This window comes from Haemorhous mexicanus, chromosome 13 (assembly GCF_027477595.1).
Source record: "Haemorhous mexicanus isolate bHaeMex1 chromosome 13, bHaeMex1.pri, whole genome shotgun sequence".
In the NCBI taxonomy this organism is placed as follows: Eukaryota; Metazoa; Chordata; class Aves; order Passeriformes; family Fringillidae; genus Haemorhous; species Haemorhous mexicanus.
Genome location: NC_082353.1, coordinates 18,963,557 through 18,988,391, shown reverse-complemented (window position 1 = coordinate 18,988,391; position 24,835 = coordinate 18,963,557). Strand labels below are relative to the sequence as shown.

The following is a 24,835-nucleotide window of genomic DNA, read 5'->3' as shown; positions in this document are numbered from 1 at the left end:
ATATCAAAATTGCAGATTTGGGCATGAGGGTTCTCAATGAATAGGACATTTTCTGGGATAGCAGCCTAGGGCTGGAGAAGAAATGTAGAACCTGTTAATGTGAGCTCAGCGTTCCTCAGCATCTCATAACTGTTCTAAGGGGAAAGAGCACCCAAGAGTAACCAGTGACTGCAACATAAATAGAAAGCAGAATAGAAATGCAGCCCAGATCTTCTCAAATGTCAATCAAGTCATACAGGTTCATCTTTGATGAAATTTCTTAGTTAATGGTAATACATGAGGATCACACCTCATGGTAAACTACTGGGATGGAGAAAATATTACAAGTGGTGGTGTTCCTCAAGGGTCTACCTTGTTTAGATTTCTCAATTTGCACCTGGGTAAAAAATATTAGGTTTCAGGTTGCTGTCAACCCAAGTATTTAAAGTAGCAGTAATGTGGTAGATAACCAAACTGTCATACAGCAGGAAAAGCAAGAACTTCTAGACTTAAGGGATAGAAATGGAAAGAAAAAGAACAGAAAACCATAATAAAAAAGAACAGAAAATCATGATAAGAAGGTGCTGCAAGTCAGGTCTCTGCTTGAAACAGTGAAGGAGGAGAGGTACTGGCTACACTTGCTCCCGCCCAAAGGGCAATAGTGCAATTTCACCCTACTTCACTCTTGAAATAATGTTTTAATCAACTTCCATGAACCTGAGCACAAGATGCATTTCCTTATTAGACCTGTAAAAACATGCACCAGTGAGGAAAAGTGTTTGAAGTCTTCCATATTTAAGAGAACTTACTACCTGTCCCACTAGAAAAAAAAAAAAAAAAAATCCAAGTCTATACATGCCATGAATTTGAAGTGAACACTATTATCAATTGAAAACTGTAACAGACAGGAAGTGTAAGTCTAAATTGCTGAGAGCTTGATGGAGAAGATCTCCTTTAGATCTGCTCTGGGATGTCTCAGGAGGACTTAAATAGACTTTAAGATGGTTAAAATAAATTAAATAGCCTATTATATATTACATTACATTTACTGTTCTACCACGCAGCTCACATTCCATAGCCTATAAAAATTAAATTTTCTAGCACAAATTGACACTTAAGGCAGACCTGTGCCATCTTCAAACAAGGAAGTTTAACCATAACTGAAATTGGTATCATTGATTTAAGGACAATGAAAGGGGCAGGCAAATTGAATCCCATTTACATTTTGACACTACGGCATGCAGCTCTTTCTCTGTACTGTGGTGATGAAAAGTGGTCTGTAAATCTAACAGACCTGAAGATGATTTTCCTCATATTTCTACCATATAGGCTAATATTTGCTTAGTTTTTTAAAAGAAGAAGAAAAAAAGGAGGTACTGGAAGACATCTTGTGATACTGCAGCAACTGTTTTATGAATAACTCACTTTTAAATAAGGTGCTCAAAGGGTTCAAACCCATAAAAATTCTATGGAAGAAGAAAGCCTCTATCCCAGCTGATCAAACTTCAATCTATTAATTTCAAAGCAATGCTTAAGGCTGCATTTCATAAAAATATTCTGGCTGCAAAGAACAAGGGAAAAGATTTTTCTGGGGCAGGACAGTCTTTGTGAATGAACATAGTCACGTAACACCTCTCAAAGCAGTTCCCAATTCTTGGTTTCACCTACTTCAGCCATAAACTACATTGACTCTCCTCCAAAACACTTAAGAAGCAGACAAAGCCCAAAACCAAGTGAAAAATACATACTTCTGCTGAACATACCAAAATAGAATCTTTTTTCCCTCAACCTTGCTAAATGTCACATGCAAACTTAGTACCAATCTTTATTTATTTTGTGCCATCATTCACAAGCAAAGGTGAGAAAAGTGGCTCCATAAAGTCCAACCTTGCTAAACAGTAATTTTAGGTCAGCTAAAAATGGCTGAAAATAGACATCAGGTATGAGGGTCTCATTAAGTCAAATTCTTCTAAAGGTCAGTGGTTCCCCATCTTACACCACAATTAAACTTCAGTTAACAGAACTGGCAGTTGTCTGAATGCCATGGGCCCAGCGCTCTGTGCTTCTCTCAGCACACACACAGAGCACAGATCCACAGTGGTTATTAGCCTGTATTTCCTCTCACTGCAGGTCTGGAATTACATTTTTGTCCACAATTTGATGGTTTCAATGAGAACAGTTAGGATAAACCAGATGATAAAAATACCAGAAATTATCATATGCGAGAAAAGTGGAAAAGGTGGGAGGAAGGGCAAGAGGAACAGGGAGAGGAAAAAATTGTTTATGCACAAAGGTAACTCAAGGCCATGAAACTATCAGGTTTGCTGTTTTCTTGGTTTGGGGTTTTTTGTTTGTTTGGTTGGTTTGTTTTTTCAGAAGACAACCTATCCTTTCATTTTGCTCTAGTGTGCTCTGCCTATTTCACTGCCCCACAGCAAGGTACTGTTGTTACACAAACAAGAGATTAATGCATTAATATTATTCTATGGTTTTATTAAATGATACCTCAAATTTTGACTAGAGCAGCCAAAATTAAGTATAAAGAGTCAAAATGGTACTTTATCAAATACATGGCATGAAAAATTCTGCTAGCACTCTACAGTAAAAGTCTCTTATTTATGGAGTTTTTCTGCTGTTATCTTTCTGTTGAGGAGCAGCTGTTTTCCTTTTTCTGGGTGGTAAGAACATAAACAAAAGTGACATGAATAAAGTATGAGACCTGTTATGTTTCTCTTGTTTTGTTGACGTCTGACTATCTTTACTGCTGCATTTTGTCCACAATTCAAAGTGCACTAATATCAATACATGGAAAGGGGAGGCGGGAAGCCTTCCAGAAAAACTTCGTGCATAAAATACAGAGCTGATGATTTGAACTCATGATGCCAGACAGCTGAAGATGGCTCCTTAAATACAACAAACCAGTACTGAAACCAAGGCAAACAAAAGAAGCATCCTAAGGAGATATTAAGGACAGCTCAGGAAGCCACAGAGACAAGGCTAGTCCTGGCTGTAAATTCTAGGACAGCTTTTTCCTTTCTTCGTCCAAGGAACAACTTGAGATCAACACAACAGAGTGGTCTCTCTGACAAACACAGATTAGTGGCTTCTAACTCATTACAGCACTGGTGTCTAAATAATCCACACAAAGACCAATCTGTTGTGACTGTTGCTATCAACTGTTTCCAGCCAACTCACAACAGACACATCTTTCTTCTTCTTGAGGTTAGTTAGGGTTTTTTTTCTTCCTCTCCACTAAATGCATAACAAAAGCAATAGTCCAGGTTCAATTTTCATCTTTCAGTGGAAAGTACTGTTGTAGCAAGACAATTTACAGCTCACTCATTGTACTACTGGGAGACACCACAGAACACTCTTCCCTGTGGGTCAAATTTGGCCTTCATAACAAAAAAGATGCAACTATAAATTTGTGTGGGATAAGAAAAAGAATCAAAGGGAGATCTTTAGCTTGGAGCCACGTTTACAGCAGTGGAGTCACTATATTTGTTTTTTTAAAGAATGCAACTGGATGGGACTGTCTTAAGTCCTATGAAAAGAAGAGCTCTTCCAGGCCACTGGCAGTTACTACAAATTGCAACAGTAATTACTGGGGAGGGACTGGCTAAACCTTACAGGAAACATTCCCACTATAATAGCCATGAAAACTATAGATCCAGATATCCTTTTCTAGCAGCAGCACCAGGAGATTCTCTTGCTCCTCCCTCCTCACTGTCCCAGCTGTCTCTGCTGAACTCAGCAGCCTGGAGAATTCACCAGCCCAGAAGGGAAGGCAGGAGCTGCTATAGCGACATGGTTACTACATGAAAAATGCTATGGACCAACTACTAACAGTTTTAAACTAAGATTATCAGTAAAAAAGAAGACATCTGACTTCAAGCAACACTAGCATTGTCCTGATTTTATAAATGCTGAGAGCAACTGCAAGCCTTGTCTTAATCAGTGATAGTTTCTGCTGTTTAGTGTTTCAAATCAGCACAAAGCAGACAAGTAAGGTTTGCAATTACACTCCAAACCCCCCACTCAAGTAATTCTGAACTGCATTCCTTTACCTACACAAACAAATAGTCTTAGTTTGTAAAGCTCTCAAAAGTTAAATAATTATCAACTAGAGTACACTTGCACTTGCTTGGCATCAAAGCCCTCCATCTAGAATGACAATTTAATGCAGATTTGGACAATGCCAAGGTAAACACATGTCTTTATTTTAAATACCACTGCAATAACATTAAGTTAACTGAAATACAGGTATCAAACTCTGTGTGTGTGACATGAACCATGGGAAGGTTAATCTCACATCATACCTCGAGTTCTACACATTCTCTTTTTACAGGCTTTTTCCATTTAGATTTAGTGTCAGTAAATGATGCATTTTATTTTGCCTCAATTCATTTAATAGAGCAGCTGAGTTAAAACAAGGACATCAATAACAAGCAGTAATTTAACTCTCTCTCAGTGGTATGCAGAAAACGAAATTATACTTGGTCAATATGGTCAAAATGGAAATCAATATATTATAAAATTCTTCTATTGCACAGCATTAACAGTTAGTGTTTGTTCCCTTTCAAAGACTGAATGACTTTGTTCTCCAAGCTTCCCTGAGCACTCAATCCCTACTAGTAAATTGCATTTGCTTAATGCACAAGTAAAATCAACTACCTGTTAATACTGCTAATCACTGCACATACGTTGGGGACAGCTTAGGGAAAGAAAGGAAAAAAAGGAGACAAGGAAACGAAAGAGACAAAAAAGTACATTCATAGATAACTTTATAAATAAAGACTTTAAGGGGGAAGCAAGTTAACTTTTAAAACCAGCCCTAGAAACTATGAAAAATAAGTTTCAAGAGCTATTTTTTCCTGTCACAAATGTTAATTTAGTGCAACCAAAAAAAAAAAAAAAAAGAAATCTCACAAACTGCAAATTAGTAAGAGACTTTAAATGAAAAAATACTAGCAAATTAGTTTAATTAGAATTAACAGATACATTTATTTTAAAACAATGTCAGTAAAAGCAGCAAGCATGGACATAATCCCCCTGAAAAGCTGGTTTTGCTTGGATGGATTACTTGAACTTGTCTTAGGACCCTCCCAAAATAAGTCACTGCAGCAAAACAAAGAGCTCCTTGGCAGTCCAGCACAGTGAAATCACTAAGGCCTTTCTGAGGGAAACCTGGAAACTGCAAAGCACTTACCACCATTTTTTTTTCACACATTTACAAACTGATGAAAAATTTCAGAGAAAAAACACCTGCAGTTTAGTATCTGTTCAAAGCTGAGGTTCTCTGAAAGCCTGACTAAACACCACTGAACAGACTGTTGGTATTAAAGAAGTTCTCATACTACAGAAAGCTCAACACCATCTGTATGGGAAACATCTTTCTCAAAATACATCCCCACCTCTGAGTTTGGTCTCAGCCTTATCAATACACATCTGTCTTCACCCGTGCGAACAGCTATTGGCAAACGTTTATGAGAGACGCCCTTCAAACTCCCTTGAAGTTCAGTTTTACTTTTGGGTAACAGCTCTACCCCAAAGACTTTTACAAGTATTTTAAAGAGCATCTGTTTTGAAGTTGCAGAAGCGAGAGGTTCATATATCTCACATGTGTTTGAGCCAGGCAATCAGTAAAGGCTTATCTTTACAATCAGATAATCAGCAGAAGAATTCAGTGATGACAGATGAGTTACAAACCAACTTTTTCTTCAATTCCTTAACTTAGGAAGCAGGTCTGAGCTTAGGCACTACACAATTACTTGAGCTGAGGTTAACTTCTCAGAGTACGTCCTCATTAACAAGTGGTTTCTGTAAGACCAGTCAGAGGGAGAAGACTTACTAGGAGTGCCACCCTCCTGCTGCTCCCCCGATGGAGACAGGCTGATGCACGCATTGCACAACGCGGAGAATCCGCCTCGTGACAGCCCCGGGGGTGCTGCTCAGAACCTGACTGCTGCCAGCCCTAGCACGGAAAAACCCTGCTATCAAATTCCAAAGAGGAGGCTTTGCTGTGCTCTCAGTAAAGGATTCAGCATGTTGAGGGAAGAAGTTTCAAAAGCAGGGGAATGGCACCTTAAAAGAAGTTGCAGAAACTTACATGAATTTTCTTTTGATGTAGATTTTTTTCTTATGTATGAATAAAGGTAAAAGATCCTAAAGATTCCTTTTTTGGTTAGATTGGGCTTTTCCTAAAGCACAAAATCTTTATCACACTTTATCATAATAAACACAACAGTGATTACAGTCCTGATGACAGTTTCCTGCACAGCAAAGCAGCCAGGCAAGCAACGAGCCATCATACTCTCTTATTTATCAAGATTATCAGAGGTGCCACCAAGAATTTTGGAGATGGGAGGGGATTTGCCAGAGCTATGAACAGAGAGTAATGATCTATTAAGCTTTATAGCCTACTCTGATAATCCATAAAATTACAACAACTAGAAATGTTAGGTTTTATAGTCTTTATGGATTTCTAGATACATTTATGTAACTAACACCTTCAAATACTCCAAGCAAGAATACACAGAATTACAACCCTGCAAAATGAAATTTCTTGCAGTCTGTTTTCCTACATCTTAGATTCAACTCCACAGGAATAAGATTGACCAAAAGCAACCAAAGACCCTCTACTTCTTCCTCTCATTTGCTGTGCAGACAATAAATTCACATAGAACAAACACCACAAAGGGAATAATGACTGAATTCAAACATAACTGTAGCAACTTCCAGACTGATTTTTTTCTGTGGTATGTAAGTGTCATAACAAGTCCTCCCCATATATTTCAAACCCAGGTTTTCAAACAATCAAAATGTAAAAAACAAATAATTCTATCTGACCTTCATTATTTAGGTCTGTGTGCCAGGTCTAATCAGTTCTCACAAGCACATTCCACTTCTTAAAAACAGACTGTAGAAATACATTTTTCAAACTAAAAGGAACACAATGCATTGTTTTGATGCTACAGCCTGAAGCCCTTTATCTGAGTTTTATCAAAGTATATTCTATCACTGATCAAAGCAGCAATGACAACTTAATGTTCTCTAAAGTTAGATATTGCTGTATAAACTTCCCACTTTTGTCTCGTGGCCTCAGGCTCTGCATGACATTGGGGGGACATTCAAAGGTCAGGAGATTTCCTTTCCAAACCCTCTGTTCCTAAGTGGCAGCTCTACCCATGGCAGGAGTGGGGAGAGGAATTCCATCAGGGCTCTGTTCCCATATACCCTAGAAATTTCAGGTTGTCATTTCTTCTGTCAGATGTTTCAATGACAACTTTGTACATTGCTGTATCAACTATCTGTCGGTCTGGCAGTATCTCCACATCACCCTATTACTCATTTTATTGTCATCTCAAGACTGTTTCTCACTCTAGTATTAAAATCAATATTTAATCTTAAATTCCTTTCAATTTATTGCTTTGCATACACAACATAGCAAAGCTTTTAAAAGCAAAGTCTGGAAGTTACTTGGACATGGAAGTCTTTCCCTTTTTAAAAAAAAATAAATCTGTATTTTAACAATTCACTGAGAAATCTCAAATTGAGTTTACTAGAAAAATGTTATGCAATTTTATGTTTAATGAACTGTGTTGAAATGAGTTGTACTTAAGTCTCCTTATTTAATAAAATGGCATAAGAACACGCAACATAACTACCACGCTTCTACAGTCACATTAAGACCTCCAACATCTTCACAGAGTTTTAAGCTTCAGATGAATGGTTGTCAGGATTACTTAAAGCACTCTCAACATCTTCAAAATTCCTGCCTACCCCCACAAACAAGAGGAAAACCCCTGGAGAAAGGAGGCTTACAGTCACTTGAGAAATCAAGCACTGCCGAGCAGGAGAGGGAGCCAGGATTTGAGAGGCAGCACCAAATCTCAGAACAATAGAGAATCCAGTTAAATCTGCTCCCATCCTCTCAGGAATGTGAGAATCATCCAAGTACCCCCATTAGAAGCAGCTCCAACTCCTTTATCTCCTATCAGAGAGCCCTCGAGGGGAACAGCTACGGGGAAAGCCCATGGCCCAGAGCTCAGCAACAGACGTGCCCCTGCAAGGATTCTGATTTTCAGGAGCACTGCTAAGCCAGAAGCTCAACAGGCTTGGGAGCAGCACGGGCAATAATTAGTTTGGCTGTTCCTGCTCCATCCTGGTTTCACCTACACCTCATCAGGTTTCTTAGGAGCTCCTCTTCAAAGGAGGGAAGGAATGGAGAGGGGGCTGGAGAGGGTAATTCTGTGAGTTTGATGCATGGAAAACTTTCACTAGGATCTCACATGGAACAGAAGGGAACAAATGGCAGCATTGGCCCATTCTCAGAATCCAGTCTCAAAATGAAAAACATGAGGATCTGGGATTTGGAATTGAGAATAAAATCAGAACTGAAAATAAAAAAATCGGGCACCAGGAAGTCACAGGCAGCCTCACATGCATACAGAGAGATACCCTCTACAATCAGATTTGTTCAACAATCTATTAACAAAGTAATGAGTGATCAGAACTCAGGTGGTGTTATTCTGAGCTGTCTCTGTCCAGACAGGTGATACCACCATAACTGTCACTACAATTTGGCAGCCAGGAAGAACTGCCACATAAAAAGGGAATATTTTAGTGAGTCTCTGCCCAGATCATACAAAGGAATTCCAACAAAACAAGGATGTCTGAGATGCTGATGTACAGCACCCAGCTCCCAGACATTCCTGGATCTATTAATGAACTCGGTAATTACATCAGCATACTGCTCATGCTTAAATACAGTCAGAACTCAATCAGGCACAGATTTTTTTTCAAGTTAAAGCATCACTAAAACTAGAGGCCAAAAAAAAAAGCGTGATAGAGCCAAAATCATTATAATCTTGCTAAAATGTGCAAGAAAGAAGAAAAAAAATCAAAATCAATAAAGTTATGTTACAATTTCAAGTGACCTTTAAATATTATAAAACTAATATTAAAAAACTGAAAACACTTGGCCATTACCTTGTGCTACAATAGGATTTCAGGCTTCCAGTTACTGACATGAAGCCTCCACGCCAGGCTTCAGTTTCAGTTTGTGCCTCATCTTTTTTTCTGATATGAAATGATCACAGAAGTTAAAATCTGTTTCATAAAATTGCAGGTACTTGAAAATATAACGCACTGAACCATATCACAATTTCTTTTTTTAACTAAGCCCATGCTCATTAAATGAGCCTAATTTCTAAATACATTTTCCAGTGATTGCTCAAAATTAGAATAGCAAATTCAAAGATGGAATTTTCTAGTCCAATAAGCCTGGTACACAAAGCAATATTTGAATCTCTAATTTAAATGTTACAATGAGAGACGCTGATGGCTTCTTCCAACTGGTTCCCATTAGTTTTCACATTACTGAATTACAACACATACATACTCAGCACATGCATTTCTGAGGACCTGCTGTGCACCACCAGAATGAGGAATACCAGGAATACCGCAGGCCATTGTTGAAAGAGATACTTCTGTTGGATTTTTTGTTTCTTAACGTCATTTCTGCTACAGTTACGGGAAATATTTCAGTTCCAGTGCACCCAATAGAAGCCCATCTGGAAGAAGTGTTGGAACAAAAGCCTACATTGGAACAACATTTTTAACCATAAAATATAGGTCTGGAACTTTTCTGACTATGTTTATACTATTTTTGTTACCAGCATCCAGTGACATTACGAACCTTCCGTGGTACACTGAAAAATGTTGTATGATAGCAACAGAGAGGCTTTTAAAAGCCCCTCAACAGGGGGGAAGTGGAAAAGAAAATAACACCAAGAAGGGGCAAGCAGACAAAGAGAGAACAGTGAGCAGCTCTAAGCACAGATGACTCATTCTGACATTCTATACAGGTGAGGGTATACAGGAAAAACTTCAGTTAAGGAAAATTTCCAGGAATTTAGTGGAATTCTTTTATTCTCTGTCTTCACTTCCCTCCCCATAAATTTCAAGCACTCAGAAGTACTAGTAGTCCTCCTGAGATTTTAACCCAAACCAAATGTTTGAGCAAGGCAGACTGTTATAAAATCTCAAGCAACCAACATCCTTTAATTAAATAGGTACCACTGTGTTTGGACGAGCATGGAAGGTAATCCATAAGGAATACCAGCTGTACAATACACTGCCCTGTGCTTTGGTCACCTCTGGCAGTCTCAGAGTCCAACCCCTATCATTTCCCATATCCACGTTGCCATTTTGTTCCTGACTCCTCCCTGCTGAAATTTTTTTTTTCCCTTAAAAAAAATTTAAAGGCTGCCTGGATAGAGCTGCATTGGAGTTTATACAAAGCCAAAACATTTAAAAGCTTTTCCTCTGAGAAATCTAAGGAATGACTTAGAGATACTATCAGGTATTTTTATTGTGCTTCTGGATTAATACAGCATAATTACCAAAGCCTTACTAACCCTGATGTGAAAAACACAACACAGTAATAGGCAAGTGTGGGTAAGTTTTGCATTGATTTAGGAAAAAGTTATAATTAGTTGTTGTTGAACCTAAGAGGTAATGAAAAGAGGTAATGTATTCTGGCCCTTGGTTTTCTACAGCAAACTGAAGGCAGAATTGAGTTATTAAACAGAGCATATATTTTACAGATTTGTGCAAAGAAAACCTTGTTTTTAATAATTAGGCATCAACTCCTTCACAGAAAACAACATATTATTATAATAATTAACATTTTTATTTAGGAGGCCATGCTCCTTTAAATAGTCACATACTTCCAGAGTGCAAAGCTCATGTAACCTAATCTGTGTTTTCCTCAAATCCCCACAAGTCCATTTACTTAAAAACACCACGCTCCTGGATGGGTGCCTGGCGTACCAAACCTGGCCCGTCGTGCATATTTTTATCCATGTTACTAAATTAGGAAAGCAGAGTGGACTAAGGTTATGCCAACTTGGAAAAAAGAACAGGGTCTGCATCAGTTTGTGCCTTTGCTTTTAAACTCAGAACCACTATAAAAAAAATTTGCATTTTATTAAGTATCAAAGCAATCTGCCCTAACCAGAGATAATAATAATAGCAGAAGGGAAATTTGGGGAGAAAAGGTAAGAAGACAAATTTATTCCCCTGATTTTGAAGCCTCTAAATCAAAATGTGGAGCAAAAGTTCAAAAAAATGAGTTAGGACCACATATTTTCATGCCAGGGTCTAGAGTAAAAATTGAATTACTGGCATGCTGTCCCCATCAGTGGAAATCTACTGTGAAAAGAAGGGAGGGAAGAAGTCGTGTTTATGTACCTTTACTTGAGATTTACTGAAATCCCTTATATTGAGTTCTATTCAGAATTCTAAGTTGGGTATTCAAGAAGTCTTTACCAGTTAAATACTGGTATGAATAGTAAATACAGATATTGTACTTTACAGCAACATTAAAAAAGTGAGAGAAATGAATATGCAGTTTTCATATCTGGAAGTTTCTCCTGCCCCCAATTAGTAAAGCAAATTCCAAAGCAAAGCAGACTTTGCAATAATCACTCAACATTCCAAGGGTTACTGTATAAACAGACAAAGCAGCAATCAACAATTATCGTTTCATTTATAATTTTAGTAACGACTGAACCCTCCTTGTCATTACACTGAAGTTACCTATGCAAGAGAAAATGATGTAGTATTTATCTATAAAAGTAATGTATTTCAAAATTCACCATCCTAAACTCTTCCAGCCTTCTGGAAGCATGAGTTGGTTCAGTTACAAAAATTCACTGATCTTACCGCTATTAATTTCCTATTAACTTAGAGGGTTATTCATTATGGAGAGATAATTATTAATTTCCTAATAATGGGTGGGAAGACTCAATCCTCCCTAACATTAAATATGATCAGCCTCAAAAAGGTGTGGTCTTAACAAATGGAATGGGAACACCCAAGTTCTATTTCTGGCTAACACTGACTCCTGCCGTGCCCTGGAGCAAATCACTTCTGTTAAAAACACTTTTTTTCCACTCTGTAAAATAAGGATAACACTCCCTTATCAGCTTCACAGGATCTTTCTCAAATGCTTTGAAGATAAAGTTTTATAAGCCTACAAATGTATTTTAATGAGTCTTAAACTGATTATATTTCTAAAACAATTTGCCTTAAAAAGGAAAAGGATTTGAAGAGAACTGAAAGGAAGGGTCTCTGTGCTGTTAACCTCCCCTAACATTGCTGCAGTTTGCACTTTAAATACACCAAAGGCACACACACAAATTCATTTTCCTTCAGTCTGCCTAAAGGAAGCAAAATGGCAACAAGTGGATGCGAGCTGCAGAGCTTCCAGAGACAACACAGAGGTGTGGATTTCCAGTGGAAGCCACACTTTCCTTCTGCTGGGGAGGATCCTGCCCTGGACTCTGGCACAGACCTGCACCCTTTCAGCTGCTCCATCACCTGCACTTCCCTCTACCATTCCAACAAACAGCAAGCCCACTTCTGACAACAAATTTGGTCACTTTTTTTTTCTTGGTCAATGCACTCAGCTCTTGGTTTTTAAAGTTCCTGAACAACAAACACAAAGAGAACCACGGTCTAGCCCATGTAAAGACAACTGCTGATTTTTTTCCCCTCTTCTTAAAGGGAATTTTGCCAAAAGATGGGCTGGGATCATAAACCATACCCTCTTCTTTAATTACTTAGCTTTTGCTCTTGACTTGGCAAAACATTAAGCTTTTCATTTCAGTAAATCTATAATTAACTCCAGCATGTGCTGAGTAAACATAACCTCACTTTTAATTAAATCTTAGAACAAGATGGTACAAAACTTGCTCTTTCTAAAGAGAAGTACCTCTCAAATAATGGGGGGAAAAAAAAAATCTAATCCTTGTCAAATAAGAAACTTGAATCCAAATTTGAGCATAATCCACCCTCTTTTAAGTCATCTGTTCCCCAAAGATGCATTCCAGCTATAAGACCAAAATGTAAACCTGAAGAGCCACCACCACACATCAAAAGACTCCAAGGCTAAAGTCAAACCAAATCTAAATGGTAACAGCAAAACAGAGAACCTTGGCTTTGGGACTCTTCAACAATAATTTTTATAATGCATCTCACTGGATTTTTTTTTTTTTTCAAATGACACAATAACTATTACACAAAGAGAAATATTATTTCTCAAAAATGAAAGGAGCTAAAGTATCATATGCATTATAACCATCAGAAACAAAGGGGACCCTTCTAGTTAGTAATTTGTGAGTGAGAGAATTCAGAAAGATTCAGGAAATTTCCTTCTGACACTACATGCATATAGAACTAACTCTACAATTCTAAATTAAAATGAAATATCAATTCACTGAACAAAAGGAGAAATCTCTGAAAAATTAAAAGTTCAGCTACTGTGAAAACAGTGTCATGTCTAAGTCAAGCTCTTACATGAACTAATGTAATAAAATAAAATAACCATCTTTCGTTTGTGCTGACTTCTTCCAGTAACATCTTTGGTGTCACACATCTCCAAATGGCCCTCAAGAATTCAGATTATTTAAGTGCTGCATTTAAATAGTAGAAAACTTGACAAAACTTAGTTCATGTTCAAGAACTGCATTTACCAGAGCCAAATAAATGAACCAAGAAACTGTTACAGACAGCAGCTACAAGATTTACAATTTGCAGAACAAAAAAATGTTGTGCATTTAAATGAAAACAAGTCCTCAAGAGAACTTTAGAACATTAAATCTCTTTTTACTTATCTGCAACTCTTTAATCAGCTCATCTCTGAAAGGCAGAACCTCTCAGGGATTCTGACTACCCCAGAATGTAGATACTGAAGACTCTGCATTAGGCAGAAGCTGGTCCACTTATTAATCTTATCTAAAGTATATTCCAAATATGACTTTAGGAGAATTCCACAAAGCATTTTCTTCCAGCCATTTGCTATTATATTTCAGTTTCAACACACTTATTCTGGACAAATTTTTCCCTTTAATTCTCATCAAGTTCAGCTGAGTCACCTCTGAGCAGTTCTCACAACAGCTGAAAGAAGCCCCCTCAGCACTGGAAAATCAAACAGAGCCTTGAGGCCAAAGCTCAGGATCTGACCCAAGGGTGGCAGCGATTTGGGAGTGTTTGCTGAGCACAAAGGAAGGACTTTCAGTCACACTACCAGAGAGCCACTGCACAGAAGGTGCTTCCCCATCTCCAAGGGATGCCATTTCCATGCTTCACCTAATGCCCATTCTCCATTATCAGTCCTCCATTGCCTGATTTCTTCAGGAAGCTAAAGCTGATGCCTCCACACTGGCTTCGTGTATTTTTATCATTCTCCCCCATCTCCTGTCTTAAAATGATTTTTTAAAACTCACTGAACAATCATGACCATACCTGAGAAAAGCAGAGTGGGTGTTATTATTAAATTCTCCTGTGTTTTATTAAAACAAGCACTTAAGAGATTAAAACCTTGCCCATCCCAGTGCAGACAAACCACAGCACAGACTCAACCTCTATCAGAGTCTGAAGAATCTCTACAATCAGACCAGAGGCTTAAATCTAAATCTTAAATGCACACCACTTCAATTAGTTTAAAATTTGATTTCTATAAGGCAAATCTTAAATACTAAAAATGAACACTAAGAGCACAATTGTGGAACAAAACCATTAAAAATGCATAATGAATCAACATATGCTATTAATTGCATTGTTTCTTCCAGCTCTTAATCACAATTAAGGAAGACACAGCAAAGAATCATTCTTAAGAATTAAAATGCAATAGAACAGTGGGGTTGTTCAGACACATAACAGCAAACATTTACCATCCAACTGTTCTGCAGCTGCAAGAAAGATATTTTTTAGCAATTGATTTAGGATATTACCGAGACTATCTTCCTAGATATCCATGGAATTCTGAAAAAACTGACAGTACTTTTAACACCAGACACGGGGAATGAAGACCCAAGAGGAATGCCAGTGCAACCACTCTGAAGTAATTTCCATAAATGACTGTCATCTAAACCCAAAAGCACTTTTTAAACGCAGATCTTTAAATTCTGCACAAGTAGAAGCTAAATCATATCTTAAATGGTGCCTTATTATAAATTAAGAGCCATTTAGAACTGTCTTTACCTAGCAGTGCAGTGTCTGCTGCACAGAAAGCAGTGAACACACAGTAAAATGATGCACTGCAGTGGAATCACATCCCATCCTAGTTCAGCTGAACTTTGCCAGCTTTCCCAATAGAATGCTAGCTGACACTATAATGAAGATTCATGCTACCAGTATAATTAAGGATGAAACAATTCATCAAAATTTATTATTTTGCTCTCCTTTTTCAATTGTTGAACATAAGTGTTATTTTGAAACTCTTAAGATTTTTTTAATGAAGTCTTTGAAGTCTTCACAATTTTACAGAGAACAACTAAGAAAACACACTTGGAAGCCCTCTTTGGGAATTCCTAAACTTCTGTTTAGGAAAGAGTGCAATAGATTAACTCTCCAGTGGGCAAATTATGCAGTGTTAGTGAAAGGCTAATCCTGCTTGGGCTGGTCACACTTGTGTGACATCCAGTCCCACTGACAGGATTAGTACCAGCAGTGGCACAAGGGACACCACCACAAACACAAAGACCACACACTGCTGCAGCCCCCAGTGCACAAGCAGGCAACACCAGCAGTATTCCTAAGCATGCAGCCTTGTCATGCACACAAAAAACACGTTCAGGGACAATGCTCAGGACCCGATTTTCTATAAACTTCAGGAGGAATTTAATGCAGCAAGTCTCAGCTGATACCAGTTCCTAATCAAATGTGGTAGACTCCAAATCAACTCTTCAGTAATGTAAATTATCCTTTTGAAAGTCTTTTTTGGAACCTTTTTAAGTTAATGTGTGAAGTTTTGCAGAAAATGTGTCACTTTTTCTTTGAACAAGTCTTTCTTTCATGGTACAGCACCATAAGGTAAATTATCTTTGAGGAACATAAAGCACACTCAAGTCACTCCTTTCTTTTGAATGTAGGACATCTGAAAATTGATGGAAATTTTATTGGCCCTGGGTCATAATGTTTAACAGGTTTATCTAATTTCATTCCAGAGCATTTACATAGTCGTATACATTTTTTTTTCTTTCTAATCATAACCGTCCTCTGACTTTTTTAAAGCAGTCTAGAAAAGTGCAAGGAAAGGACAGCAAGATTTCTGCACCCAAAACTTCAAGGAGCATTTGCAGAACATTTCTTGAGAATAAACAATCTGAACTTAAAACACATGAAGGTCACATTGAGAAATTAGTTAAAATAGAGCCAAGAGCTCATCCTGTTAGATTAAGTTAGACCAGTTTTTTGAAATCATAGCCTTAAATTTTTATCATCTCTGCAGATCAGAAAATGCAAATACACTAAATGAAAATTAAAAACTAAAATTAAAAAAGTATTTGAAAAATCACCATCATCTTATCTGAACCCTTATAAGGGTGATAGAAGAATAATAATGGTGTATCTGCTTATCAAAGTATTTAGAAGACAAAAAAAAAAGCATTCAAAATTTGCCTATGGCCAACTTTTTCTGACTTTGTGTCACATTTACTTTGAATAAGTTTTGTTTTTCTATTATAAACTAGCAAGACAAACCTTTGTTATCTACTGCCACAATGAGACAGAACTGCCATAGGCAAAGCTACTAGACATGTGTCTTTTTAGAAAATATGAGATTGGGGCTGTTGGGCGAAAAAAAAGGAAGGAAAGACCGGAATCCTTTCTATTGTGGAAAATTGGAAGAAACATCATTTTATCATAATGACAGTTGTCATTGGCATTTTGTGTCTTCTCAAAGAAGTTCAATATTTTCTTGATATGATGGCAAAGGCTGTTAAATAAATACGTTTTTCCCACTTCAGCAGCATTTCTCAGGACTCTGCAAGCACATAGAACACAGCTTTTCCCTAACCAGAGCACACTGGGAGCAGTACAAACGGCAATCCTGCAAGTGCAGGGTGTAGCACTCAGAGCACCAAGAGCAGATCACTGGCAAGTGAAGCTGCAGGGCTGTGTCAGGGCTGTGAGCCCTCAGACACGGCACTCACCTGCAGGTAAGTATTTCAGCTGGTTGTTTGCCAGGCGAAGGTGCCGCAGGGACCTCAGGCGGCCGATCTCCGGGCACACGATCTCCAGGGCATTGTCACTCAGGTCCAGAAACTGCAGCTTAACCAGGGAGCCAATGGCTTGTGAGAGAACAGATTAAAACATGAATGTGACCCAAGAGTGACATTAAAATCTCCATGGGACTGTGAGAGGAGGACAAGCCACAGCACCCAACAGCTGTGTCTGAGCGCATCTCGAGGTGTTAAAGCCGGTCTCACAGCTCAGTGACATCAATTGTGGAAATGCTGCTCTGGCTAACAAACAGCTCTGCTGGCAGTGAGACAGGGCTAACAAACACAGTGATGTACAGAGTACTCCCATCTCCAGACCCTCCTCAGACAATTCTGCTCTGAAACCACTTTCTCCATTCTCTTCCTTTGACTCTATCCAATTTATATTCAGAAAGAGCATAAATTGAACACAAATTCCTCAAGTTGGGAGCATAACTGCAATTAAGACAAAGAAACTAGTACAAGTTCTTGCTCCTTTGGGTTTCAAATCTGTCATGATCTAAACCAGCAGAGTATTCAGTGTGGTAACTGCCTGAAAGCAGCAGACACTCTGGATTTTTAGTTTCTGCAGAGAGTGCCATTTAGCCTTTTCACTTTCTGCAATTAGAACTGGAGCAAACAGCATTTAGGTGCATTTGAGAATTCATTAAAAGAATTTAACATAGCATAAATAAGGACATTATCAACTAAAAGCTACACTGGTATATTTTGTATGAAAATCTTTAATGTTTTATGGGAAAATAAAGGAAAAGTAGGTCTCTTCAAAAGAAGAAAAATGAATATTTTATGATTCCTGCCACTTATTGTGAGCTGGTAGATTACTTACCTTCAGGTACAACAACTATGTTATTTGAATGAAGGTACCTGGGGGGAGGAGAAAAAGCAGAGGACACCACCTGTTACCCTCAAGGACTTCTGCTACATAATCAGTTTGCAAAATATCCAGTTTCAGACTGAAAGAGCACCCTCAAAGCCATACCTCCCTATGACCACAAAAGCTGTGGAAACTGTATAAATTGGCAATGGACAGGTACTTAAGTTTCACTTGGATTATTAAATGATTACCATAAAAATAAAAGAAAATTACATACAATTAAGTAAAACAAACCATTCACAGTTACAATAATAACAGGCTTTAATTTTGCAAGCCATATGGAGGAAAACAAAAAGGGAAAAGAATAAGCAGAGAGAATAACCAGAATAAACCATATTTGATCACCAGGTTATTTGACACTAAATGCTGGCCAAGGTAAGCAAAAAAGCCCACACCCACAGAAGTTATACAATTACAAACATTTTCCCCTACACAAACTCTCACACCTCTGGTGAAGAAATAAGCTCATGATCTATTCACTGAAAGTGGGTTTTTCAAGCTTAAAGTACATTTTATAAAAGAAAAACCCAATCCTGCACATGGTTATTTATGCAGCTACAGAGGGTGGCCAGATCTCTCACTAAGAATATTCAGCACCCTCTGATGGAGCACTTCCAGTACTTCTGGTAACACAAACACTGATCTTAGATTTTGCACATTTCAGATTTCAATCATCATTGCTGCAAAAGAACAATTGTATCTTGTAGAAAAATACAGTAACAAATTTTTTCAATACTGATATCCAACTGTAAAGGAATATTGAGTGCTCAGAGTTCAATTGCTTCGGCACACATGGAATTATTTTCATGGCATGTTTTTTCCTACTGTATTCCAAGAGCATTTCCTAAAGTAAGAACCTCTCTTTTCAGGGAGACAGAACAAGTGAAACGACCTATAAACATTTCAACTGCATGGGGCATCTGAACCTTCTCTTTCTCTTTAAAAGCTGTAGTTTGCTAAAAACTTAACAAAAATAAAAATAGCATACATGTTTGTAGAAACATAGGATGAGCATTCTCTTACCCATTTCAGCTGCAGCCCTTAAAATATTTGTGAACTATTTCACTTAAGCTAAAAAACCCCTGTATTATGAGGAGCTACACCTCATAGCCCAGCATCAGGGGCATGATACACCCAGAAAAACACACAAGTGAGATAGCTAAGGATGTAATAACTTTTAGGAAAATAAAAATAATTTGTCTCTCAAAACTGAAAGATACTGTACCAAATTATTCTTTAAATAAATCCTTGTTTTGTGGTCTCTTCCCTGACAACAAAACACCTTTTATTGTCTCATCAAAAACTGACTTGTCCTATTAGAGCTACACAAACCACAGGCCCATTGCAGCTCTCTCCAGACCACCAGAATGTGTGGGGATAATGGTGGGACAACTGAGCTTGCTGAACACCAAATAATTAGGTTTGCCTCCTATAAATCAGTGTTTCTAAGAAATTATTTTAAGCTGTAATTTAAACAGGTTTTCCTAAAAGCAGTATCAAATAACAGAGAGGTTTCCTGATGCCCAGTGGCAAATCATGATTATCAAATATAAAAATATTAATTTTACTGCTCTCAAGACAGAGGCATGATCAGATAGGATTTGCTCTTGAGTGAGTCAGAGACTGCAGTGACCTGCAAACCAGTTCAGTTACACTGTGGACCAGGCACCAGCAAGGTGGGGTTAAAGGGCCACATGAGGATGACAAGATCAGCCAGCTGAGGGCATGGACTCCTCAGATAAACATCTCCCATGTGGAGCTGGCCATTAAATAAACGATCAATGCTATCAATGCTCCACCAGTTACTCATGTGAAACTGAGACACAGGGCTTAAAAGGGGAGAAGAGGATATTCCTTTTAACCCCCCACTGCCAATCCTACCACAGAAGGCAATCACAACTTTATAAGAAAAGGGGAAGGAAGGAAGGAAGGAAGGAAGGAAGCATTGTCTCAGGGGCTTAATTAAATTAATTGTCAAAATAATCCAGTTCATGGGACATCCATTTTTTGGACAAGACTGGATAAACTGCTCTGCCTACAGCAATCATCATTCCATAGTTACTATCCCTACATGCTCATCCCTGCTCCTATTTGACAATCTGTGACTTGGTTCCAAAAACTGATTACTGCAATCAGCAAGACTGAGATCATAAAACCCCTGGGAGCTGGGGTGGGAATGAGCAGCAAGGGATGGGCTGGAGGCTGTAACCTGTTACTCTGGCTCTGTCACAGCCCTCTGACCACTGCACTGGGAGGTTCCAGGGGTTTATCAGTGTGACAAGTCTACAAGGAATTTATGGGCTAAGGTTTTTTTCCCTCAGCAGTACACACAGTGGTATAAAGTTCTTCTCATACTATAAACAAGAAATTTTGAAAAAATTAAAATTGGACTTAATACACCTCCATTGGAAAAAAAGCCCAACAACAAACAAATTAAGAACACACAACAACAAAAAAATTACCCTTTCTTGCCCTCCAAGAAAACCCTCCACACTTAAGAGAGAAATTATACGCAAGTAATAGATTCTAGATTATTTTAAGATGAGACAGATAAGCATAATAAAAATATATTAGAACTCCTACACAAACTCACAATTCCACGAGGTTTGGAAGCTTCTGAGCAAGGTTTTCTGGCTGAAAGAGAGTTAGAGATTTTTTAGGTTTCGAAACAAAAACCAGACACACAAACATTGTGTACCCAAGTCATTTTAATCACCACACTACAACATGTTAGCAGGAAAAATAGCAACAAGGAATGTCTATACAATACCCTGGTTCCATACCCCAAGTATCCATCAAGCAATCTCAGATGTATCCTGGGTGAGCAATTCACTACTGAACAAAACTACAGCCTAGAAGTGCCATTATCATGTCCTCAGCAAAATGGTAGTCAGATTTCTGAGACTCAAAAGATAGATTACCTCATCTCCTTTAGAAAATATATTCAAATAAATGGGTTAGTTGAAGGGGAGAGATTGCTAAGAAGTTGCAGCCTTTACAGACTTCCAGCAGAACAAGAACTACACAAGATGTCTAACCAGAATGTATTTTATAATGCTGCTAAACTGGGAAATGACCTACAATCTTTGTGTAGTTTGATCAATTACCACCAAGCCAGAACTGCTGAATCCATCAAACTAGATTTTCATATTTACATATTAACATGCATATCATTTCTTAACTGCCAACTGATCCCTAGCTGTAATTCTCTTCCTTGGTGGCATTTATAACCATGAGCACATATCACAAAATTGGCTTCACAAGCTTCAGATGTCGTGTTGGAAACTGTACTCAAAATTATTCAAAGTTAAGACAGTTTTATTACTTAGGAAACCTGCTTTAACATATATTTGTCTTACTGAAAAAAAGGGTTACAATACTGATAGATGCAGAAATGACTATATTTCAAAAGCAGCTTGATCACATAATTAAATTCTTGTTAAAACTAGAGATATTCATGTGAATAAACATGATGTATGACACCTTAAATAGCTATATTCTCTAAAACATATAACTTTTTGTTGATAACTTGACGATGGAGAAATATGCTCATATGAAAAAGGTAATATTCTCATGTAGCAAACATGCCCCGTGCTAGAGCTGAGTCCAAAGCCGAGACTGCCCAGCTCGGGAGCAGCAATCGATGGCTCAGGCCGAGCGGCGCCGGGGAGGCGAAGCCCCCGCCGCGGTGACGTCACAGCCGGCAGGCGCTGTCGCTGATCCGGCGCTGCCCCCTGGCGGCAGCTCCGCCGGAGCGCAGCGCCCGCCCCGGCGGGACCGGCCCCGGGCAAACCCCGCAGCTTCAACCGGGAAAAGGGGCTCAAGCACAAAACCATTCCAGCCTCAAGGGACAAAAGTGTGGGAAAAGCCGATTTCACCGCCATCCTACTGCCTTCATTACCATAAGGATGTTAACCTGAACCACGACCTATTGTCACCATTCCACCTGCTGCTCTGTCGGAACAGGACAGCATCACATATTCTGAGGCAGGAAATGAAGATCAATTACTCTTGATCTTGCTTAGCTTGACAGAGCTAACAAGGCAAACATCTATTTCCTTTTAATAGATGGGGAAATTGGGTACTGGAAGGCTCATGTGATCAAAGATGAACTGAGAAGTGGGAAGATTTGGGGCTGGGATACTCCTGGTATGGCTCCTTGATCCATTCATTATGTCACAGCACTCCATCACTTCCATCTTGCCAATGGAGACAAAAATGAAATTATTCTTAGGCAAGGTAAATTCTGTCAGTGTAACTATCCCAGACATTTCGTAAGAGTCATCTGTCAAGGACAAGAGTCATTTGAGAAGAGTAAAGAACAAAAGCTGATTTAGTCATTTATTTTCAGAATTCTGAAGGAATGGACCAGTGGGATAAAAGTACCGCCTAATTTTAGAGAAATATGGTTCAGGTTCTGTTTTGATGGTTTTCAATAATGCTCATGCAACTTGAAGTGTTGCTGTTGCTCATCACCTTGCATTAGAGAAGTATAGGGAAGGCATATCTTCCTTCAATAATTTGTTTTCAAGTATTCTCAGCTGAGATTTCCACTCCCTCCACTGCCTCAGTGTACCTGACTACCTATGACTTTACTAAAATCGAGGGCATTACTTATCCTACAAGTAGTGGACATCAAAAAAACCTCATTATGAAATTCTGCTCCGTAAAAACATCTGATTTCTGTTTCCCCCAGTTCCTCCTGTTTTTTCCTCTCCATCATCTTTAACCTTTTCTCTCAGGACGTGCTCTCTAAAGGTCCCCTGCTGCTGCTCTCTAGGTTCTCTCCAGTTCACCCAGGCTGTTCATGGGTATGAAACTCTCTGCTCCAGCTTGTGCTTTAACAGTATCAATAATTACTTCCTTCTGCTTTTAATGGAGATTGTGAAACTTTCCATGTTCCAAAAAGACATCTGCCTTTTTTTGTAACATGCTGCTGACTTGATCTATTTTGGTCCACTACAACTTCCAACATCTCTTCTGTGGAACAGATGCTCAGTGAATGACACCCAAATTTGTTTGCCTTGTTCCAACAATAGTGCTGAGCACTTGAATGAGAGCCCAACAAGGCACATTATGAGCAAGTTATCCTGATTGCTGTGAATCTAATCAAGCTCTGCTTCACACTGTTTGAAAGCAATTTTGCCTAAGCATGACCTACATTTTAACTTTTGTTTCAGTTTCTTTATCTAGGTCTTAACACTTACATACAAAACCCTCCTTTTTGTTTCATCTTTTGAGCAGTGCAAAGTTTGTGAACTTACTGCACTAAATCATCACTGAATTTCACAAAGTGTCAAGGCAGAGCTGTTTACAGCCTTTGGCTAATTTTATAGCAGTTTTGATTTGTAACCATGAATCCTATCCTCCTGTTAAATTATTGCACATTATTAAATTACTGCCCAAAACCAGAGTGCTAAAATAATTCTCTACAGTACATGTCAACTTAAGTGACTCATTCCAGATGAAGAAAAGGCATAAAATCTTCAGAATCCTTTCAGCTTTTGGCCCTTAAAGTGGAGTACTGGACTCGTTCTAGGAAACCCTGAAAACTGTACAATTTTAGTGAATTTTAAGCAGCCATCCCCTACAGCTCCTCTACCATTGCTACAATTTTACTTCTCATACCCTGGAAGAGGCCACCAAAAAAACCCCAAACAACAAATCCAAACCAATCAAGCAACCAAAAATGAAAACTTGGAGACTTGAGCCTATTGACAGTGGCAAGTTCTGACCACATCCTATAGAGTCTTACCAGCTCAGAACATCTCTCACAGTTATTTAACTGCCCCACACTGAATTTTGAGGTCACAACATTGACTCAGGGTGAGAATTTCCTCGGTTCAGGGAAAAACAACAAAACAAGAAGAAATCTCAAAAGAAAATCCCACATTAATTGTGACATATGACTGTGTTCTCCTAACAAGAGCAGCCCATAGATGCAAGTTTTTACTGGCACCTTAACAGGTTTGGAATTAGACCCTGGGATTGACATTGCCTTGGAAATTAGGCACACACCAAGGGAAAAAGTCATTCAGCCTAATGAAGAAATGTAGAATAGACTGCACATCATCATCTAACAGGAGAAACTGACCACTTATGTGAGTAAAACCTATAGGCTAAAAAAAATCCTACGGAACAACAAGCCTGACAAGAAAAGCCCCCGCAGGTCTTGAAAGCTTGAGAAGGGTAACCATAAAATGTTATGAACACCCATTTATTATTCTCTACATTACCTATGCAAGTTCAAATACTCACATCTTACAGCTGATGATATAATTCAGGGTCAGATTATCTATAATGTAAACTCTTTTCTGTTTCAAAAATCAGAATTGCTAAGCACACAGACAGTAAGCATTGCAATAAAGAGACTGCCGTACCAATGTGGTCAGGGAATTTCTTTTCATGTAAAGTCTCTCCAAGTACTGCAGCCCCTCATCTTTCAGTAACTCCAGAGGGAAGTGATGGAGATTTCGGTAATTCAAAAACAAGTTCTTGTGCCTTTCCAGCTTTGCCTCAGAGATTGTTTTACACAGTTCTGATGCCATGACTAAGCACCACATCTACTGCATCGCCTCGTCGGGGAGCAGAGCCATTTCTAGGAGACAAAAAGAGGAAAAAATCCCAGTATTACCAAGGTGTAGCCGTGCTTCTTTTGCAGGAGGAGTTCCTGATTACAGATTCTCTGATAATTTATCTAAACACACTTGTTCCAGTTAATACACAAAGTCTCCAGAACATCCACACTCTAAGTTATTTTCTGGATTAAGCTTTAGTGCATTATAGGATCTGAAATAACAAAATCTTTGTTATATTTGTTTATATTTAATGCCTTTAGCTTCATGCATGTTCAATGGACCTTTGGGATTATTCTGTCAAAATTGCCACCACAAGAAGAAGAAAAAAGCAA

At 38.5% G+C, this 24,835-nt stretch overlaps 1 protein-coding gene across 6 annotated transcripts in view; it reads right to left on the bottom strand.

The window, feature by feature from the left end:
• Positions 1-24,835, bottom strand: part of LRRC28 (leucine rich repeat containing 28) — a 51,287-nt gene that overhangs the window by 24,407 nt on the left and 2,045 nt on the right. For 3 of the 6 annotated variants that reach the window (XM_059858613.1, XM_059858614.1, XM_059858612.1), the window contains exons 2-5: positions 24,306-24,523; positions 20,519-20,559; positions 17,878-17,915; positions 16,983-17,120 (exon numbers count right to left, since the gene is read on the bottom strand). In XM_059858613.1, the coding sequence (XP_059714596.1) occupies positions 16,983-17,120; positions 17,878-17,915; positions 20,519-20,559; positions 24,306-24,488 (400 nt within the window). In that variant the 5' untranslated portion in view covers positions 24,489-24,523. Of the gene's footprint in view, positions 1-16,982; positions 17,121-17,877; positions 17,916-20,508; positions 20,560-24,305; positions 24,524-24,835 lie in introns of those variants that run through there. The other 3 variants (XM_059858615.1, XM_059858617.1, XM_059858618.1) reach the window with 3 other exon arrangements.